The 20,898-nt window shown below is 46.6% G+C and overlaps 2 protein-coding genes across 7 annotated transcripts in view; both read right to left on the bottom strand.

The window, feature by feature from the left end:
• GMEB2 (glucocorticoid modulatory element binding protein 2) overlaps nt 1-11,735 on the bottom strand; it is a 32,744-nt gene extending 21,009 nt beyond the window's left edge. For 2 of the 6 annotated variants that reach the window (XM_090064414.1, XM_090064417.1), the window contains exons 1-2: nt 2,985-3,120; nt 1,705-1,851 (exon numbers count right to left, since the gene is read on the bottom strand). Coding sequence is in view for 2 of the 6 variants with exons in the window: in XM_090064419.1 (XP_089920545.1) it covers nt 2,985-3,115 (131 nt within the window). In the remaining 4 variants the exon portion in view is untranslated. Of the gene's footprint in view, nt 1-365; nt 483-1,704; nt 1,852-2,984; nt 3,179-11,592 lie in introns of those variants that run through there. The other 4 variants (XM_090064419.1, XM_090064413.1, XM_090064415.1 and 1 more) reach the window with 4 other exon arrangements.
• A 2,705-nt stretch (nt 11,736-14,440) lies between these two features.
• STMN3 (stathmin 3) overlaps nt 14,441-20,898 on the bottom strand; it is a 37,057-nt gene continuing 30,599 nt past the window's right edge. Inside the window, exon 8 of the mRNA XM_090064425.1 lies at nt 14,441-20,704. Coding sequence (XP_089920551.1) covers nt 20,645-20,704 — 60 coding nt within the window. The 3' untranslated portion in view covers nt 14,441-20,644. The remainder of the gene's footprint in view (nt 20,705-20,898) is intronic.

Raw genomic sequence — 20,898 nt, 5'->3', positions numbered from 1 at the left:
CATGTTTCCATCAGAATTACCCACTGAGCTCCAGTCAATAACAGCTGTAGAGCTGCACCAAAGACAAAGTTAGAGGTGTTAGTGACTGCATGATTTGAAGACAGAGAGATGGCTCAGGTGTCTCTGAGGTGCTGTTGAGGGCAAGGATGTGTGAGCAAGAAGAACCCAGCTTCACTTTGTGATCAAGGAATGCTTGTAGGAATGAAAAACAGAAAGAAAAAAAATTTATTTATGTTTAAAATAGGCATGCGTGATTTAGCACCGCTGAGAATCTACCTGGAACCCCTTGATTCTACTTTTGCAATGTTACTTTGCAGAGATTTGCAACATAAGCTTCCCCACTGAATTAGTTTAGAAGACCTCACCTCAAGCCAGAAGATGGTCATTCCCCTACCATACGCGCAGAGCAGCAGTACACTGTGTGCTCTGCATCTGAGGAGTTCCATTGTAAGCTGGCATGGAAACTGCTTTGCCAGTTCCCCCTAGGAGAAATGAAGTCAAAGGAAACATGGAACATGCAAAGGAATGTGGAAGCAGAGTCTAAAAGCTAACCCAGTTAGTTCAGGGGTGGGCAATCTATTCTAAGTGAAATACTGATACATGGAAAACTTCAGCATTTAAACCAGGGTTCTCAATTTTTTTTTCAGACTTGAGGCATCCCTCAATAGACTCAAGGCTTCCCTTGGAAAATGCCAGCTCTTCGTTTTCACTCTTTTTTTACTGGAGAAAAATAACAAAGTAATTCTTTGTTGCAAAGACCTCAAAAAGACCACAATGCTCAGAATATTTTTAACACTATGGAGTCCCAGATAAACCCAGAGTTTTCATATGGTGAATAGCCTTTGTACACCTAACAGTGCTAACACTGTGTGGTACCCCACAGCACCCTGAAAGGATCTCGTGGCACCAAGACACCCTGGTTGAGGATCACAGGTCTAAACATATTCTTCACTTCATTATAAATATACTGTTTGTGTGGGTAGCTATACAGAGAATTAACTGAAACAAATATACCCAAATGCACAGTGACCCACAGGCTTGGTTAATGTAGGTTTTGAGCAACAAAGCTGAGTGTTTCAATAGCAGGTTGTGTTGATACATAACACTTGGAGGACTGCAGCACAAATCCTTTGCAACTGCTACAACATTTTTAAGTTCATTTCTCAATTGCTTAACATTAGATTACTGTGGGATCATCTTAAGCTACCTAGTTTTTAATCCCCCCCAACCATCAGCTGTTTCAGTTAGTTGCCAAAACTACTGTATTGCATTTTAAGGGGTTGCTGACCTAGAAAAGGCTAAAAGCAAGAGTACTGTAAAAGATGTATGACTCAATACACCTGTAGGTGTCTGCACATGTTATACAGATTCTTGCATTAACATGGAAACTGGTTTTATACATTTATACAGGCCCTGGCATCTTGTAAGATCTATGAAATTTATATCTACAAAATCTCAATACGGTAGGAAATGCTTTCATTCCTAGGTTATGGGCAGAAAGCTAAAAGGCAGCAGTTAAGTGACTCATCCAAAGTTTACACAAAGTCTGGGGCACAGGTAGGATCTGAAATCAGACCTTAACAACAAGTGAGCCTCTCTTTCCTCTAAGAGCTAATCCAATGTGTCATTGCTGTCTAAAATAAACAGTTGTAAAATTAATAAGGCAGCAGTAGAAGGGCAAAAGTCTCAGCAGTGAGTTCATACTTCCACAGTCGAGGGATCAATGGCCAGCTAACTGCTGCTCATGAGAAGCCCATCTCTTTCCTTCAGCCCACTACTTTGTGCATTGTGGCAAGCAAGCGTAAATGCTCCCAGAGAAGAAAGCCTGCTGGGGCCCCTCGTGCACTGTTCCTAGGATGAGAAAAGACAGTGACACCAGCTAGACATCAGCAAAACTCTGGCAAGTTTGAGCCTTGCTAGGGGACAGCAAAAGGTTCTCCTTATAGAATTTAACAGTAAGGCAGGTCCTATGCCCTTTTCTTCCATTTCCTCTCACCAACATAAAGCAGTGACTTTTTGTCCTTAAAGCTGCCGGTCCACCCATTCAAATGGAGGAGAAGTGAAATCCTTTTCCTTCAAGCATTGACCATGCTATGGTTTTAAGACATTCTGGCAATTGCTGCATTCATGTTACTAAGACAGTTTTCCTGACCACAAGGACATGAATACATCATCCTCTCCCAACCACAGACATTGTAAAAAGGCTGCTAGGATCCCCATTCATGGCACAAAACCAAATTACTCTACCTATGGTAAAGAAACTTAGTTCTAACTGACTTGGGCTATCATTCGGTTTGGGCCAGCATGTATGGATAAGGCCAAACCAGATTGAAAATCTGATCCTGTAACTCAAGCCGGGGCCTAGTTTTGCTTTCACTCCAAATGCTACAATATCAGAAAACGCACCTGATCCTTGATCCTCCCACTTAAAAATGTGGTCCGACCTCGCAGCACAAACATATTTATAGCATTCTTCTTATTTAAATCTGTTCCTAAAACAACTACAGGCCTGCCAAAGTTCAGGACAGCAGCAGACCGTGATTAAATCCTATTTGGGTTTAACAGGGTTGGAAACAATCTGTTAGACAAGGTGACGCCAAGTTTTAGCAGCATCATGGGTCTACCATTTTCATCCAGTTCCTTTGACACTGCAGAAACTACATTATTGACAGGACCATCAGCTAAAGCCCAGTTTTAACCCAAGTTGGGTGCTCCAAAGTTTAACATCTGTTGGCAAACTGCTTTTCCAGCTGCATATTCTGGGCAATAATCCACCAGAAAGGCGACACAGGGGTTACTAATCTAACTATCTGACCTGCATGGTACCCAACTAAATTTGTCCAGCCTTGTCAAAGAAACATACCAGAAACAAGCTAGGCAAGATGATGGGCAATTGCTCATTTTCACACCAAGCCCTGTATTTTGCTGGGATGCGACTGCTACGCCCATGTTCTTTTTAAACACATATGGTGACAACTTCTTACCCGTGCTGAGATAGATTTGTCGTCACTAGCACAGTTTTCACTTCTTCCACGCCAGTGCCATCGACCATGTTGTCAGGAGTCGTTACCACGACCACCTCCTCCATGTGAACACTCACATCAGGGGTAGCCATGGTGGAGGAGGGGACCACGGTGGTCAGCAGTCGCCTGAAGACACCTTTCTGGGACTTGGCTTCCTATTGGGAAAGAAAAAACAGAAGTGAATCATGAAAGAGTCTCATCAGTAAAAACAATTAAAGAGGTGGGAACTGGCATGGCCTGGGAGCCAGCATTCCGCGGGATTTCCACCAGCAAATGCTGCAGCCTGGAATAAAGATATTAGGGGCTCCCGGGGTGCTGGCTCCTTCTTGAAAGCAGACCAAGAGCAGAGGGTAGATTAGAAAGATAGAAAACAGACCAAGCCTGTGCACAGGAACATAAATGCTTTGGTTTGGGTTTAAGATTGTCGCAGGCTTTGCTGCTGCTGCTGCGCTGAGGCTACTTCAACAAAATGACATGCTAGCTGACCTTCTAATATTGCAGCACTCCATTCCTGAAGGGAAACAACAGGAAAGGACATCATTTGGGCCTCATAAGAGGGCTCCCTGTGAAAAAAAATAAACATTCAGAGGCTACAGCCTGCCCACATCCCTAACTTTTGTTAACATCATTATTCACCACAGGATATTGGCCAGGTTCTCCTGCCGCTCCAAAGCTATTGAGCAGCAAACAGCTGTCTGAGAAGTGCTTGCTTTATGATCTCTCTTAGAAAACTGGGTTGTGGTTTTGCAGGTTCTTCCCTATTTCTATTCTTTCTTCCTTGTGTCTGTACTGAAGTGAGTGGGGAGAAGAGGCTGACATGTCATTTCCCATTCTTACATGCCTTCCTGTTACAACCTGCAAGAAAACCTCAATGTTAATAAATGACAGCAGTTAAGATTTCTGGGTTCCAATACACCCCAGCATCCCCATCACCAACTGCAATGTTATTCAAGGTAATAGGAAATTATATCCGAAGTCAAACCAGCAGTGCTTTTAGTTCTGCATCTCTGACACTGGCCAGAACCAGGGCAGAAGAAACTCTGTTCCTGTCAACTACCAAGTCACCTTCCCAAAAGGGAAGTGTCAACCAAGCCCCATCGGTTACTGGCGTTGGCTTCAAATAAAGTACCGCATGTACCGGCATCGTCAAGGCAAGACACCTCAGGATGTGCTTTATTAGCGGAGCTGTCCAAAATAAAATCTTGGCAGCTGTGTAGATGATCCAAAGAGCTCCCACGGATGCCCATGGCAACAATTCAGAGCCAGGAACACAATTACTGTTAATGAAAACAGCTTTCTGAAAAAACACACATGATGAGAAGGTGGCGGGGGGAGGAACTAACTGCCAAGGAAAATACTGGTACAAGGTAGAAATGAACAAAGTTGTGGTAGGCAGGTGGATACTTTTCCTGTCCTCTTAGTCTTAAGGTACAACAAAATATGCACTGGGTGATGGGCTAGAAAGTAAATGGGAGGAGGGCTATGATACAAGGAAAATATTCAAGGTTAAAGGTGGGGGGGGACAGCAGGGAGGGGCACTGGGAAGGGCGAGGGGATGGGAGCAAAATCTCCATAACTGTCCGGCACCGGTCACAGCAAGCCGGGCTGTAGATACAACTGCTGTATAAATGTTAAGCAGTGATGCTGCTGAGAATATGTGAGAGAAGCAGAAGGCAAGAGGCTGTGCCATGGTTAAGACTGAGGAAACCCTGAGCTGCATAAAAAAAAATGAACTGGAGAGCTAGTATTTTTGATAGGCTGGAAACAGCAAGTCAAGTACTTTGTTGACTGCACCTTGGTTAATCCTCATGGGGAGGAGGATGAAGGGGGAGAACAGTTTCTGGCAAGAGGTGGCAAGGGATATAGTCTAAAAAAGTTAAGCACATTAAAATGAGAAAACTTGAGGTCTGAAGAATTGTTTTCACATTAGGTGTGAAACAGCATTGAGAAAGGCCATTATAGACTGCAGGCGTAGTCCAAACTGTATCTCATGCTACTCTTTTCAGGAGCAGAAAATACCTTCATGTTTCCATACATCCATACAGGATGGAAGTGTAAATGGTTTACCACCCTAACACGTTTTAACTTCAAACAAATAAATGCTAAGGAACTGGAAAACAATGTGACACTTGAAACCACTTTCATGGTAGTGTTTCTGAGAGATCCAGAACAAATCTAAGAGGAAAAACAGAGTTTTTAAAAACCCAGCTGTAATGCTTTTGGGCAGCTGGATTCAGTCAGCCAGGTGCTTTGCTAACCAGGTGATCTCCAAGGGCAGGTGGATGAAATGGATGGAGTGGTTTCTGGCAACACACGATGAAAGTCTTCAGCACAGTTAAATGGGAAAACGTGACGTTTTCAGTCTCCAGTGTCTTCCCCAGCTTCTGCTACCAACTTTCTATAGTTTGCCTTTTCCGTTACTGGCTCACCTCTTAGCTTCTACAGACCGAAGGGAAAGCCTCCTTGAATAATCAGTAACCTCTTATCTTACTACAGGTATCATCTACAGAGAATCCCTGGTAGCTCCATGGTTATGTTGAGCAGCAAAACTTTAACACGGCACTTACCCACAGCCTAGGACATTCCCCGCTGCTCTGATGTTCATCAAAAAGTCTGATGGCGTTAACATCAATACCAAAATGCCCCAGATATAAAGGCTGCACTGAAGAAGCAAATATCTATCTGTCTAGCACTGAAAGTCCAACTCTACTCTGACAATGGACAAAGTCAAAATGGCACATTTACATTCAGCAGGTCTAGTTCTGCCTACCGAATCTCACAGCCCTGACCAAACCTTTTCCTAGTCATCCCTGCAGAACCAACAGGTCTGAGATGCAAAAATGAGACTGGACCATTTTTATGCAGTCCATGCCCAGTCAGGAGATGCACATCAGTGCCTAGCCTGAAAAGCAGCAAGAAGCCATTTCAATGCTGCTCTTCACAGTTTACAACCACGGAAGTTTCCCAACCCATTACTTTTTTGAAAATCCCACTTCTAAAGGAGTCTTGAGAAAACTACAACAAACTTTTTCCTGAACCAGCCAACAGTCTACTTCAACGTCTCCAACTTTTCACATTGCTTGTTTTTCACATGCATACAGTCCTGACCCCTGCCTGGGACTTTTTTCCAGGACAGCAGGAAAAGCCGAACACCTGCACGCTTCTGGAAAGGGACCTGGACTCCAGATGTACGAGTCCGCAAGTTAGCCAAACAAATCACCCAAGGTGAACTTAAAGAGATACACTTGTATCTAGCTGAAAAAGGAGTGGAAAGAAAGCTCCCAGTCCTCCCCTCTCAAGGCAAGTGCTAAGTGACAACACACCCTTCTCCCCCAGGACCTTATTTTTTGCTGGCAGACACAGCTGAAGAGGCTATAGCACACAGGCAATCCCAGCCTACTTTCCCTGCTTTAAAACTGTTTTAAACAGTTCTCAGTGCCCAGCTAAAATAAAGAGTGCAACTTAAATAATCCTGCATGGCTAAGTCTTAGTAGAAAAGGGAGACTTGGTCTTCTTAGCGTGTACGATCCAACTTCGGGACACATTTTTCTTCCTCGATTTGATGGCACCTGGAATGACTGGTCTCCAGCTTATTGTGTGTAGCTTACCTGCTCTCCCAGGCTCCAGAGAAAGGTTGAGAAAAGAGGGGTGCAAGTGGACCAAAGAGCTCGATAATCTAGTTTAGAATAAATGCTTCCACACAGCACATGAGCCTGGAGCAGAGGGCAGGCATGGAGATACTATTTTTAAATCAGAAGTTATGCACACTTTTCAGTTCCATATGTCTGATAACACTTGTAATAGAGGTCCTGCTCCTATGCAATATAAAGGGCAAGGAAGTGCTCTTGCCACGTCTGACTGTGGAGCAGGTTAATACAATCTGCTTTGTGAAGTCGGGAGGAATTAAAAGATGTCTCAAGGAAAGGAAAAAGCAAATGGCCAGGCACTTTGTTTGTAAAGCAAGAGCAGACATATGCCCTATCAAATGCACCGGTCCTACACAACACGTGACACAGATAGACCCCATCACTGGGGCTCCATCTGCGCATCGGCAGAGCTCGGCACAGGGTCTGCACGTAGGGAGATCACTGCAAGACTGGGCGCCGTATACTGCATTCATCCCAGAGGAAAGCAAGAAAATAAGGGGCCTATAACAGTTTAAGGCAATATCCAAGGACACGAGTCTTGAGGGCGCATGCCAACCAAAGGAGACACAAATATCCAGAGGGATTTTCTTTTCTTTTTTTCCATTTGAGTGACTTAATTTTTTGCACATTCCTGATCTCAAGGGTACACTGAAGATCTGCTCTGTCTTGCACTTAAAAATCCTGGGTGGGCTGGCTGACCAATCTGAAAACCCCATGTTGGCTTCCTTTTAACCATCACTGATTACATCCCTAGAGACTGCTGAAAGAGCAGCATGGGACACTGCGAGCTGAGCAGAGCCAAGCCAGAACATTTAAGCAGGCCAAAAAGCAAATCCCATTTTGCCTGCCAGTTGGTGCTGCTTCCAAACAGACCAGTGCAAGAAGCCAATTTTTATTTTCAGCTTTTGATCACACACATTAGTCAGTTCCTAATTCCCAAAGAGTTGCACATCTCTCTTCTATTTCCCTCCCCTCTCATTTGCCTGTTTCAATGCACTTTTGTTGTCAGTTCTTCCGAGTAGGGTTCATCTCTTCCAGTGTCTGTAAACATCCAGTGTTTAATAGAATCCAGTATAGGATTACGTGGAAGAAATCAGAGGTAAAGTGACACTAAGGTAGGGGTGAGTACGTCCACTTCCATCATGGGATACCCCTTTGCTCAATGCAAACAAGTTATTACCAGTTTCCCTACCATGCACTACAGATGGAGAGCTTGATCCTATTCACCCTCTCGATACCATACATACCAAATTTGGAGTGTTTCAAATATTTGTTTTTATACTTCATGTTACACCAATACTGCAACAGCAATGGTGCATATTATTTAGGATTTTGAAGCTGTACAGGAATAGCTTTTTGCTTAATAACTTCTGTCCCATGAGTGAAACAGTGATATAGTTTTAACATACCTTTTACTAATAGTTTCTAAGCAGTTACAATGAGGCTCCACATGTCAAAATAATAATAATAATAAAAAAAATGTTGGATTGTATAGTTTTAAAATAAGACTTTGTGGAGGCTGGTGTAATTTTTGTCTTATTCAGGACAGAATCATACAGCAACTTCAAGGAAGAACGTACAATTAAGAAATAAGCCTTCTTCCCCCCCCCCCCAAGATTTTGGTGGCCAAAATATGTGTTGATGCAAGTCAGGACGTCATAGCAATGGGTCTAGCCCAAAAGAGTAAAGGAAGCCGCTAGGAAAGCCTGCTGCCTCGGTGCTGTCTTCAGCATACCTCCGAGCTGAACAGAAGCATGCTACTGTTCCATTTCAGGATAGGGCCCGAGTCTGGCATACCAATCCTGCCAAGCCATGTGGTGTTGTTTGAAATGTGAACAATTAAGAAACAGGATGAGAGGAAATAAAAAATTAGTTTCTTGAGACCTCAGCCAATTTCCACAGAGACTGTAACAAGGTCAGATAAGCACTGGTCATAATTTTTCCAGATCTGAAATATGATGTGGGCTGCCCTGGTCCCCAGCTGCCTGCCTGGCAGGCTCTCAGGCTCCCCAGCTCTCTGTCTGGCAGGCTCCTGCATTCACCCATTAGGATAATAAGTTTGTGGGGGGGAGGTTTAATGTTTTCACAGAAGGGAAATTCCCTCTCCCAGTGAGCTGTGGTCCTTCTGGCTCCCTACTCATGGAAACCGCATTCCAGAGAGAAAGAGTGAAATCTGTGCAGCCAGGCTGGACTTCAAATCTGTCCTGGATACCCGACCCTTCGGCAGGAGGAGAGAGAGGAAGTGGGGGAATCCTCTGCCACTTTCAGGCACCTCTGAAGGATGTTCATCCCTGCACACTGGGTTTCCCAAAGCATTTGGTTGATGTAGCACTGAACAATAGCACTTACATAAAACACCCCCAAAACATGATTGAGAGAGAGATCTCGGGGCATCTTAAATGGAAAGTGTTGTTATCCCCTCCTAAAGTCACTGCCTCTCAGCCTGATAAGGAAGAGGAAAGACAGGGATGCTTGTCACTGCTCTCCTCTCCTTTGCTTCTGGTACCCCTTTCCATTAAAAAAAAAAAAAAATGCTTTTTAAAGGCACCTGCTAGTTTGTCTTCACCAACAACCCGACTGAAATTTGCCAGCTCAAATACTGCCACTCCAAGGAACCATGGAAAGTCTACACCTGTTCCTCCACCAACCAGGCCAAGTAGTCATGGCCCTGAAACTTTTGGGAATGCACCCTCCTTTTAGTCTCCTAGCACTGCTGTGGATAATATGAGTTCATCCTTGGTCACTACAACCACACTATAACCTTGTTAAAAGCCCAAGAGTTGTCAATTTTTTTTCGCTCCTCTTCCTGCACCCTCTTCCCTTGCTTGTCATCCTACCCCTTCCTTCCACACACTCTCCAGAACAGGGGTTCCTAAAGTGTGGCCTGTAGATGAGCTCCTCTAATGCCACCTACAATCTGGTGGTACTTTTTAAATTTTTTTTTGGATCAGTTACAAGAGGGTCCAGAGCCTAGGGGCCAAATAGGGCCTGCCAGCCCCTTTGATGGAGCGTGCCACCTAGGAGGGTCCCTCTAAAATGGCCTTTTAGGGGCAAAACTTTGGGAATTTCTTTTAGAGCATGAGAAATACCAGAGATGGGGAACCATGCAAAAGAGTGGTTTGCTTGCTTGCTCAGTCTGGGCTTTGCTTGAAGCATTGCCACGCTGCAGCTGCTACTGGCATCAGGCCCCCTCCCTTCTTTCTTCAGGTTGCCAGCCAACAGGGTGGACAGAAGGCAATCCAGGACCACTGCTACAACCTGTCTGACCCCGCTGGTGGAACAAACCCCCATTCTCAGAGAAAAAACAAAAAGTCAGGATACGAGGAAAGGTCAGGCAGGCAGGAGGGATTGCAAACAGCCAGGAGGAGAAAGAAGTCCCTCCCCAGCCAGAGCATGCCAGAGACAGGTGCAGAACTGGTTATTTTCCACCAAACTAGGAGCCATTGCATCGCAGGCGAGACCTCTCAGCCATGTGTAAGGGCAGGAACGGCAATGCACAATTCTCAGTGGTATGATGAACATTGAATGCAATGATCACAGAATCCATGCCCAGTGGGTTCTTTAGAGTTTAATGTGACAAACTTGTGTACTTCACACCTGGTGCTGCGCTTGTCCCGAGACCACAGAAGTCATGCCCCACAGCAGAGCCGAGTGCCAGTCACAGGAGTCGGGGGGTAGGGGGGCCAGCCGCAGAAACGAGCATCTGATGGAGCGGCTTCAGCTCACAAAAGCTTGCCCTATATATAGACAGTGCTACTGGGTGTATATATGCCAAGATGTTTTGTGCCTATATGCACACACACAAACGCACACGTTAGTAGCACAAGCTTTCATGAGCTAAAGCTCATTTCAACAGATACATCTGTCATGTCTACGTATGGTGCAAATCTGTCCTGCCTTCTACTGCACTTCGGCATCTGAGACAGTGAGCTGCAGTCCACACAAGCTTGTGCTGTGTGTGTGTGTGTAATACACACACACACTGCAAAGTGTTTTTATATATGCATATATACACACAAAACAATATAATAAAGAAAATATAATATTCTATTATAGAAATATACAAGAAAATATTAAATATAAATATAAAATAGTGTGTATATGTATACAATGCAAAAATCAGATCAACACTGCTACTAAATGTGTGTAAATACACACATATTTATTATATTGTTTATATACAATAGTGTTGCATGTGTGTGCATATATACACACACTATTGTATACAAACAATATAGTAAATAGCATTTACTCTGTTGAGCTGGAGGTGCGGACCAGGCTGACGACTCCAGGTGAACCGGGCTGAGGATACCGCTGCTCACAGAAGGGAGACAAACAGGAGGAGGCAGAGCTCAGTGTGCAGCCACCCCCGGGCCCTGCACATGTACATCTATGTACACACACACACACACATACGTGCACATCTGCACAGACACACACATACGTGCATATACACGTGTGCACACAGACACTTGTATGTAAGCACGTACCTATGTGTACATATATGCATGTGTATACACACAGGTATGCGCGTATATGCCAGGACACGTGCCTATACACACACACGTGCACTCCCACACACACACTGAGGCGCACGCTCCGGCCGGGCCAGCCCTTCTGGTGCGTCCCGCGCTGCGGCCGGGCCGGGCCGGGCCGGCGGAGCGAGGGGGAGGAGGAGGAGGAAGGCTGAGGCCGAGGCCGAGCAAGGCCCCCCGCCCGGCCCCGCCCGCCGCAGGCGCCCCAGCGTGGGGGAGGGGCGCGGGAGGAGGCGGGCGAGCGGGCGGGGGGGGGGCCGAGCGCCGCCGCCGCCGCCGTAACGTCCTGACGCTCCGCAGGGACCCGGCGGCGGGAGGCGGTGCGTGTGCAGGCCCCACGGCGGCGGCAGCGGCGAAGGCGGCAGCGGCGCCGGGCCGCGCTCTTACCTGGGGCCGGGCGGGTCCCGCGCAGGCTCGGGCTCGGGCGCCGGCTCCGCGCGGCTGAGGGAGGGGGGGCGCGGGGGGAGGGGAGCGGCGCGGAGCGGGCCCGGCCGGACTGCGCACGCGCGAGCGGGGCCGCCCGCCGCTGGGAGTTTTTTGGCGGGGGGAGGAAGGGCGTGAAATAGGTCCCGGCTGCGCTGTACTGCGCCTGCGCCGCCTGGGAGGCCGGCTGGCAGCGCCCACGTGCTCCAGCCTGGCTGTGCTCCATGGGGATGGATGGGGCGGCTGTAGTTCCCTATGGCTTTGCCATCATTTGGATGGGTGACTCTTAACATCTACTACTCACATTCAGTCTGCTCTTTTCCAGCAGGGCTTGCTGCTGCCATACCCACAGGGCTGGGGGCGCGGTCTTCACCCTTCGCAGCCCCAGCAGAGCGACAGGGCTGCGCCGCGTGGGCCCTCGCAGGCCTGGGCTGCACTCCTTGCACATGCTGTCATGCACCATGTGTCTGAGCAGGGGGCGGCTTATAATCCTGCCCTGGAGTGGGGCGACTTGGAGGCACGTGACGAGTGCTTTGAAGCCTCCAAAATTACCCCCTTGGTCTGAAGTCAAAGCAGGAGAGAGTCCCACCTTCTAGAGTACCTGTCGGTCTCTAAGGTGCGAGTCTGCCCTGCCTTCTGCATGACACGCATGTCTCGGGTGGTTCTTCTCTCCTTTCCAAAGGGAGAATTATGTGTTTTGAATCATTTTTTTTAATCCTCTTGTCTCGGGTTCGCTTGGCGACGTGTTTATTATGCAGGCCTGGTTGCAAAAGTCAGCTTTGCCTTTGGGCTAGGGAGGGGTTAGGTCTGAGGCAGTTCTGGGCTCTGCAGGAACTCATCCTGCTGCCTGATTCAATCTTTTCTCCTGACCTGGGAGCTTTCTTTTCTACCTCTGTGATGGACAGCTCCCCCATGCCTGCAGCGTGGATTTGTCAGTGATTCCTGAGTTTAGGCCCATCCTGCAGGTATTGGGATGCCGGCAGGATCAGGCTGCAGTGCCTGGTGGATAAGGACAGGCACTATGGATTTGCCTGCGGGAAGGCATCAGCAGGGCCATGATATGATTGCAAGAGTCCCTGTTGCTGAGGGAAAGGCATTCTCCATGAGACTGCTCCCTTAAGGGCTGATGGTTTCATGCTGAGCTATGATATATTGCTGTAGTCCAGCTCAGAGATGGCAAAAACATGCTTATGGCGCTAGGTATGGGACAGTCTCCCAGGTGTCAGAAAGCATCAGTCATGGATGCAGCTTTATGGAAGCTAGTGTCAGTCTGAATCGAGCTGCTTTTGGGCTGCTGGACAACTAAACCAGCATTGGACGTGTCCTTGAACAAGCAGGCTGGGAACTCCTCTAAGCAGTCAAACCATCAGACTCCCGAGCGTGATGTGACTGGAAGCTCCTCCGAGGGTTTCTTCCACCCACCCAGCGAAGCCTCCCACTTGCTTGGGTTGTTTTTTTCCCTTTTCTGCCATTTCTGGATCTCCTCAAGCAGGTCATTTGGCATGTGTGGTGTCCAAGAGTGGCAGAAGGAGCTACCAGCTTGGAGTCCTTAATGTGACGTGACCTGAAAAAGCCTGAGTTTCAAGTGGGAAGAGCTTAGCCCTTTCTGAAAAAAAGCCCTGGAATAGAGACAGCCAGAATCGCTTGTTGGGGTTTCATGCTTGATGGTTTCCTATAGCTAGTCAGTGAATCCCTTCTCCCCTGCCCTCTCCCTTCTATTTATGTTATGATCTCTCCTTGACTAATTATCTGGCCTGGTTAAAGATAAGCATTTTGTGCATAAGAACTTCTTATTCGGCCACTTGGTAGACTTATGGTGGTCGAGTTATCTCTTGGGAGGATGCAGTGACAGGGCAGGTAAGATCTGCTACAGATCCAGAGGTGTGAGTCTTGGATCTTGCTCTTGTCAGAATTTGTTGTAATGGGGTGTGGAGAGGCCTTTTTTCTTTCATTCTTAAAGAAGTTTCCCTACAAAGGAGCCAAGAGAGAGTAGGATTGTGAATTTTGGCAAATGATCTGTTGGCCAAAAACTCGTCCAATCAAGCAAAAGGGGGTATGGGGTGACATTTTTAGAGTTTCCAGGGGATGTAGCTAAAACACCTTCATCCAAATGGCGGTATTATGTGGATTAAAAATCCTGACAGTATTGCCTGTTGCTTATTTCCAGATGTTTCTGCACCGTCACCTGTGCCATAGGCTCTTGAGAGTGGGGAATGCACTGGGTGTGATGTCAGTGCTCAGCTCTCCCATGCCCATGGCAGTGGGGTTGAACTGCCATCCACTTGATTTTCAGTTCAGGAGCTGGCTTGCAAAAATATATAGATCTATCTATATCTATCTGTGTGTGTGTGTGTGTGTATAGAGAGATCTATAAATATGTGCGTGTATCTATCTCAAGTAAAAACTTACTTTAAAAACTTTTTAAAAGTGTGTAGATAGATAGATAAAAAGTAAAAATGACTTCTGCTAAACCCATAAGTTTCTCATGCTGCTCTTGGCATGCCTTTTTGATCCTTCTCCTGTGAAAGACTTTGAGCTCCTCACATCATCAAGGGTAAGGTGCAATAACAGTGTTACCTGCCTTCAGGTGTTGTTTTTTTCCTGGAGAATAGGGTTCATTTACAGATTAGTGACATGTCTTTTTGCTGGACAATAATTACCGATTTGGCTCTGCAAGGACCTAGATTCTGTTCTTTATTGGAGGCCACTTGCTTTGTTCAGATGAGAGTTGTTTATTAATATTATTATTATTTTTCCAAGCCAGGAATAAGCCTGGGATTAAAGCATCAGTGTATGGAGAGAAATGGAGGCATGTGGTTTCATACCAAGTTTATTTCTTTTTTTTTTTTTCATATTCACTTCTTTTGCACAACAACAACCTCAAGTTGACAATGAAATGCATGTGGTAGACGTAAAGGAACCAGACAAGGCTCTGTTAGAATGATGGGAAGTCCATTCATAACACCATTACAGTTTATTATTGAGCTGTCTATTTGGAAAGAAGGAAGATAGCACACACTGTGTCATGTGTGGAGTGCACCTGCACAAGGCCAATGACATTTACACCCAAACCGTATCCAGAAGAGAACGAGGGCGTCCCTGGGAACATGCAAACCCCTGAGGTTCTGACCCACCCTCAAGGCAGCACCGATCACTTCCAACCCTCTTCTTGCAGACATGCACGGTATCTTTTGCTGTGCTAAGTATGCGGGGGTTGATCATATAACATTTCAGCACTTACAGTCTCCAAAGCTCTTTGCAAGCATGAATTCATTAATCTTCACAACACCCCTGTGAGGTAGGGAAGTGTCACTGCCCCTTGGGAGACGGGAGAACTGACAGAGACAGGTCCAGGGGCTTGCCAAAGACCGCAAGAACGGTCAAGATGAGGACTTGCACGTCGCTGGTTGCCTCATGCTCAGACCCACCATCTGGAGAAGGCTGTCATCTCCATCACCCCTTGTAGGCTCTGCATTAGAGAGACCTAAGTGTTGGCCAGTGCCACCTTCTACTTTATTTCAAAGACACCTGACTACAAAGGTGGAGGTCATTGGTCCTGAAATGTCATGTCATTCCTTGCATGGTTAACAATAAATATCTATAGCACCATAAGCAGCCATTCCCTGCCTCTTGTTTCAAGTGGTGTTGTGTGTATGTGTATATATAGATAGGTTATACACACCTGGCATGTGTCTTGTGCACGCTCTCAGAGCATACACAGCTATGTGCCCACAACCGTTGCAAGTGGGCAAAATAATAACGCAGTCTAGTGGAATGAAACAAAGCCCATGAGATGAATTAAACAGCCAGGGTTAGAAATTCATGCCGGCCTAAATGAAAGACAACATGAATTTTCAAGGAGCAGCATCACCGCTCTTATCCCCTACTGCAACATGCATGCAGCAGTTTGACTTGCCAGCGGCACAGAAAGCTTACCCTGTAGGGCAACTACCATGCCTTTGCGAGACAAAGTTCACTTTACAAAATGACAAAACCATGGGTGGAGTGAGACTGCTTAAAATTAACATTTCTGAGGGCCGGTCCATGGTTAGTTTATGGGCCTCCCATCCTGGAGAGTGTCCATCTACAGCCATCTGAGCTCTAGCTCTGAATAACAAAGCGAGCAGAAGGTCTAGTATTTGGACCGTGAGAGTGACCTGTCTGGTTCTTGCCCCAGGATTGCTAAACATAAAGGTGTTTTGGAAATTCAGTTCATCTCCGGGTTCATTTTTCTTGTCTAGCAGGCTAGGAAGCCCCGCTTTGTCTGGGAGAAGGGGAAGAATGAGTTTTTTGACATTTGCATGCAGGTGGGTTGGGTTTGGGGTTATTTCCAATCTCAGCTCCCTCCCTGTTGCTCCTTTAATTCGCCCCGGGACTCTGTTTCCTACTGGTATAACTTCATGGAGTGCCATGAAGCTATAGCTACTGTGAATGTGGCCCAATTTAGAGACGCTCTTACAACAGTGCAATCAGTAATAGCAGCTAGAAAGACCCGTCAGTAAGCGTCGGAAAGAAATAATAATAAAGAACCTGGAGCGCCACCATGAGATGTGTTCCAGGAATTTTGAAATTGCATGCCACGGAAAGTGCCTGAAGGGGAATGCCTGAAAAACTGCAAGAGGAGTGGGAGGAAAGGGAAAGCTTAAAGGAAGTTAATGGGGGAAAAGCCCCTATTTAGGCATAAGCCACCCAGTTGTTAGCAATCCTGGAATTCGCCAGGGATGAAATAAGTATGAGCTGCTGCAGGTTTGGGAACTGAAGATCCAAGTGATGTGTGATGCTGTCAGGGACAGCATCGTTCAGGCAGGTGCTCTGCATCTGTCATTTACTTCCCCCGCAGCCTGGACCATCCAAAAGTTTTATCAGCAATACAAGCGGGATGTCTTTCCAGGCCAGAGAAATTGCAGGACCAGATGCATGCAGCCCTGGTAATCGGAAATATTCCTCCGATAGACCCAGTGGTACTGAACAAATTATTTCCCTGACATCCCTGTTCCACCTGCTTTGTCTAGCCACATTAGTCCACCTGGTTTCCCTGATGTGACATATCCCATCAGGTGTGATAAATTCATTACCCTGACATGACAGATTCAAAACTCTGTGTGACCCTGTTTCTCTACCTGATGCAACGTTTTACCCTGCATTAGTGCATTCTCCAGATATGTCCACTGCACCTTACAGCACCAACGAGGTGGAGGGGAGGAAAATGGGGTTCCCTTAGATCTGCAGGAGCACTGTGCCCTGGGGTCCTAACTTTCCAGATCATCCTTTCATGCAACACTACTATGAGTGTTTGCTATGGAAGCCATTGCAAGAATAGGTCTCTACCTGAGATCAAGGCTGGCCTTCAGCTATGTGGAGGGTACCACTAGCTGGATTTGAACTGCCAGCTTAACCACAGTCATTTGAGATGGAAAGTAAGAAGCAGAGACAAAAGTCCTGGGACCCAGTAACCATACAGGTAAGGGAAAGGTTTCAAGCAAGCACAATCTGCCACTCCCCGCTTTCTCCCATACTGCATGCAAAATCCTCCACTTTTGTCAGCCTTGTTCTATGGTAACAGGAAACAGAGCAGATTGCTGCCTCCAAGCAGGAGTGGCCTAACACTAAACTGCACCCCAAATTTAGGGCTCCAGGGCATTTGCCCCAGTTTTAGATCTCTCCCAGCCCTCCTTTCCCCTCCACTCCTTGAATTAACTCTCCCAGTTCCCATCCTCCCTGCCTGAAGGACCCCTGTCTCCCCCCTATTTCTAAGCCCTTGCTTTGCCTTCCATATGAAGCAGTCCAGCCACCTCAAGAGGCAATGGTCAGCTCTGCGTTAGGCTGCCACTTGCCTCTCTGACCCCCCTGCTCACTCTGAGCTCAAGGACAAAGACATCCTACCTTAATCTGGCCCTGCCTCCAGGTTCATTTGAGCCTCACTGGAGAATCGGAGTGAAAATGGTTGTTTCTTTGTGTTTGTTTTAAACTCCTGCTTATGAGTACAACATTTGTGATCATCATTGTCATCATAATTAATAATCATAGTACTAAAAACAGTATTTACAACAAGCTCCAGGTCAGTATTACACACCAAGCAAACACTCAGCACCACAGAGTAGGACAGGGTTAATATCTGGCAGACACCTTCTCAGATCCCACCGGCGTGGGACACAGACATTTGACATTTTCAACCATTTCTTACACACAAACATTTTATTTAAATTACTTTTTTAATTATTTTTTTAAACTTTTTAAAATTTATTGTCACTATATGGATGAGATGATTCTGCATTCTACACAGATGCTTATCTAAGACAGCTGCTACTTATAAACTGATCATTAGCTACTGTTAAGAAATTCAACCCTCAGTTTCTTTTTTTTCCCCTCCCTGCCCCAAACTCACTTCTTGTCCCTCAACACTGCTGAAGCCTGATAACAGTCCTGCCCTCCCTTGGACCTTGGCAGAGGGCTTTGTAGATAAGCTAGCCCTTCCATTTTGGAGCAGAGCTCTCCCCTAATATCCAAAGCCTTGTGGCCAGAGAGGGACCTTCTCTCATTAAAAGGGGAACGTATTGTGTGGCTGACTAGCAAAAGGCTAGGGGCTCTGCTTCCAGCAGCTACTGCTGCTGCCTCTTTGGCATACTGTTGCATTCTTGTGACAGTCAAGGAGGGTGGGGGAGATTCCTGACACGCAGCCAGCACATGGTAGAAGGAAAACCGATAGCTTGGAACCGTCTCAGCAACTATTATTTAGACAGGGCAGGGAGGCAAAGGGAAGCTTGACACCAGATATGGACTCCCTGTCTGCCCTGGCTTCCTGTCACTACCTGGCTCCTGCGGGCTAAATGGTGTTTCACATCTGCTCACTCCACCTCTCCTTGGAGCATGCCCTATGCATCCCAAGTCACACAACTGCCAGGAATGAAAAAGGCAACTGCCTCAGTGCCTGTCCATGCTCACTGTGTCCTAGCTGTTTGCATAAGCTACTCCTCGGCTGCAGAGAGGCTCTTTGGAGACAGTATGCAGAGAGAACACCCGTCACAGTAACAGTCGACTCTTGTTCCTCTGGATGCCCCGTTGGCTCACTCTGGGTTCCCAAATAGCATCCAGTATGGCCACAGAGAGAGGGAAGTTTATGGTACAGTGAGGGTGAGGATCAGTCCTGGAGTCTTTCCTGTATCTGTGCCTACATCCCTGCTCCAAGCATCCTGCTACTTTGCTCTGGGAATGCCTCATGAGTTGGGAAGACAGGTAGTGGTGTGCTGTCAGAGTTGGAAGGAGAGGACTCTGCTACTCAGTGGTCTAAAAGGAAAGAGTTGCATTGTTCTTCTCAGTGAAATCCTGCCAGGAGAGGGTGTTCCTGCAAAAGCCGAGTCCTGCCTGAACATCCTCTCTCAAGAGGCTTCACTAGGGTTAAGATGGCAACTCCTTGCACTTTAGACATAGGCATACAATTGCCAGTCTGGTTATTTGGCCAGATCCAGTGCTAGCTTTAAAAGTCTGCCACCTTTTTGATCCATGGGATGCAATAGCAGCTTCCTCACTGTTTGGCACGTCCTCTGATTCAGCTACCTCCGTTGGCATACACCATGATGTAAGACGGGAAGAGAGCCCACAGGCTGCTGTAGCTCTCCATTTACATCAGAAAGTATTACCAGCTATCTGAAAGGAAGAGGTTTCTGCCCCCTGCCTCCAAGCACTGCTGTAATCCATTCATCCTTACTTCTAGGAAGAGACACAGCTTCCTTAAAGTGGGCTTTGGAAGTCAGAGCTAGAAGAATTAAAGCCTTGCAATTCTACCTCCATGGCTAGACAAGCAGCAGGTGAATGAACATCTCTTCACTCCTCCTGTCCTCTGCCTGGCAGTCTCCCTTCCTACCCCACCTTCTCCAAAGCTGCAGTTCTGGAAATACCACTGAAAGGATTGCTGTGTCCCTTCCTATAATCTGCTGCCGAAGAACCACAGCTCTGTGGTTAACCTGTGATCTTTGGTCCAAACGTCTCTCCTGGAATAGTACTGAAGAGTCTCATCCATCTTTGGGAAGAGAGAAGGATGAGTCTCCCATATCACAGAGTTTTGCTAAAGGTCATGGGCTGCTTGACAATTGTGCGCTCTGTTTTACTTTTTAATTAATGGTGTGAAATTTAGTCTTTGTGAAAAGTGCAGAATTGACTCCCCTGGAGACTGTGCCCCCTCCTTACCCGTAACACTGGGTTCACTATGGGCAGCAGAAATACAAGCCTCCTCAGCACTGCCTCTACCAGTGAGAGGGCTGTTCAGTCTCCAGGCTCATTCAATCTGTGGCCATCCAGGATATCAACTAGTGCTTCTTGTGATGTGGGCACCTGTCCACCAGGCTCTAGTCTCAGACCTTTAGCTAATTGCACCTGGGTTACCAAAGAAACAGAGAACAATGACTTCAAGTTGCTATCTACCTGGGCTGGCTTCAAACCAGCAACCTACAGCTTAAAGATTCTGCACACCCTAACCCATTCCCTGAGCCATCCCAGCCTCCTCCTAGCCCTTCTCCTACCACTAAAAACAATGGATCCATCAATGACCGACCCCCTCTCACAACAATGTACCCTTCACTATTTACTCCCTTTTGTTTTTTCAACTGCTATCTGGCTCAAAGCACAAACCAAAAGCCCTGGATAAGAAATCCGCATCTCTGACACTGCTGGTTGAATTTATTAATATCTTAATCCTTTACATCAGTTTAAGAAAGATATTTTAAAAAAGGACGAAACCCCAAAGAGAAGCTGATTGATTGGTTAATTGTTTGATTCTATATTTCATGTGAACTAGTTGCTACTCTGCTTAGAGGTCCCTATGGCCTGTGAGTCCCCACAAGTACTGAACAGTTAAGGATGCAGAGAGAGAGAGAGAGAGAGAGAGAGAAGCGTGTAGCTGGGGAACTAACACCAGGAGGAAATGGCAAACTGAATGTTGCATCTAGACAAACAAAATAAAATGTGTTGGGTTGGTTGGTTTGTTATCAGGAATCATGTGCTAGATGTGTAGAAAAGCCCTTTATCCAGAGATCTCCTCCCGCTGTTCCTTGTTCCTGCGAACCTCAGCTGCATGCAGTTCCTGCAAAGACACAGAAAGCATTATGGAGTCCGCAGGCTGAGTAGGGTGATCGAGAAGCTGTTTCCCATCTCCCCTCAGTTTCACCTACAGCTCTAGAGTTTTTGCTGTTGTATTTCCATCTGTTCCTCTCCTGTTCCTCAAAGGCCTTGCACTAATTAAGAAAAATACACTAGGTCAAGTTCATAGTTGGCAGA

The sequence above is a fragment of the Crocodylus siamensis genome, chromosome 10, assembly GCF_052110815.1.
Source record: "Crocodylus siamensis isolate JL-2025a chromosome 10, ASM5211081v1, whole genome shotgun sequence".
NCBI lineage: Eukaryota > Metazoa > Chordata > Crocodylia > Crocodylidae > Crocodylus > Crocodylus siamensis.
Note: the sequence above shows the minus strand (reverse complement) of the source record. Positions and strands in the feature narration are given on the sequence as shown.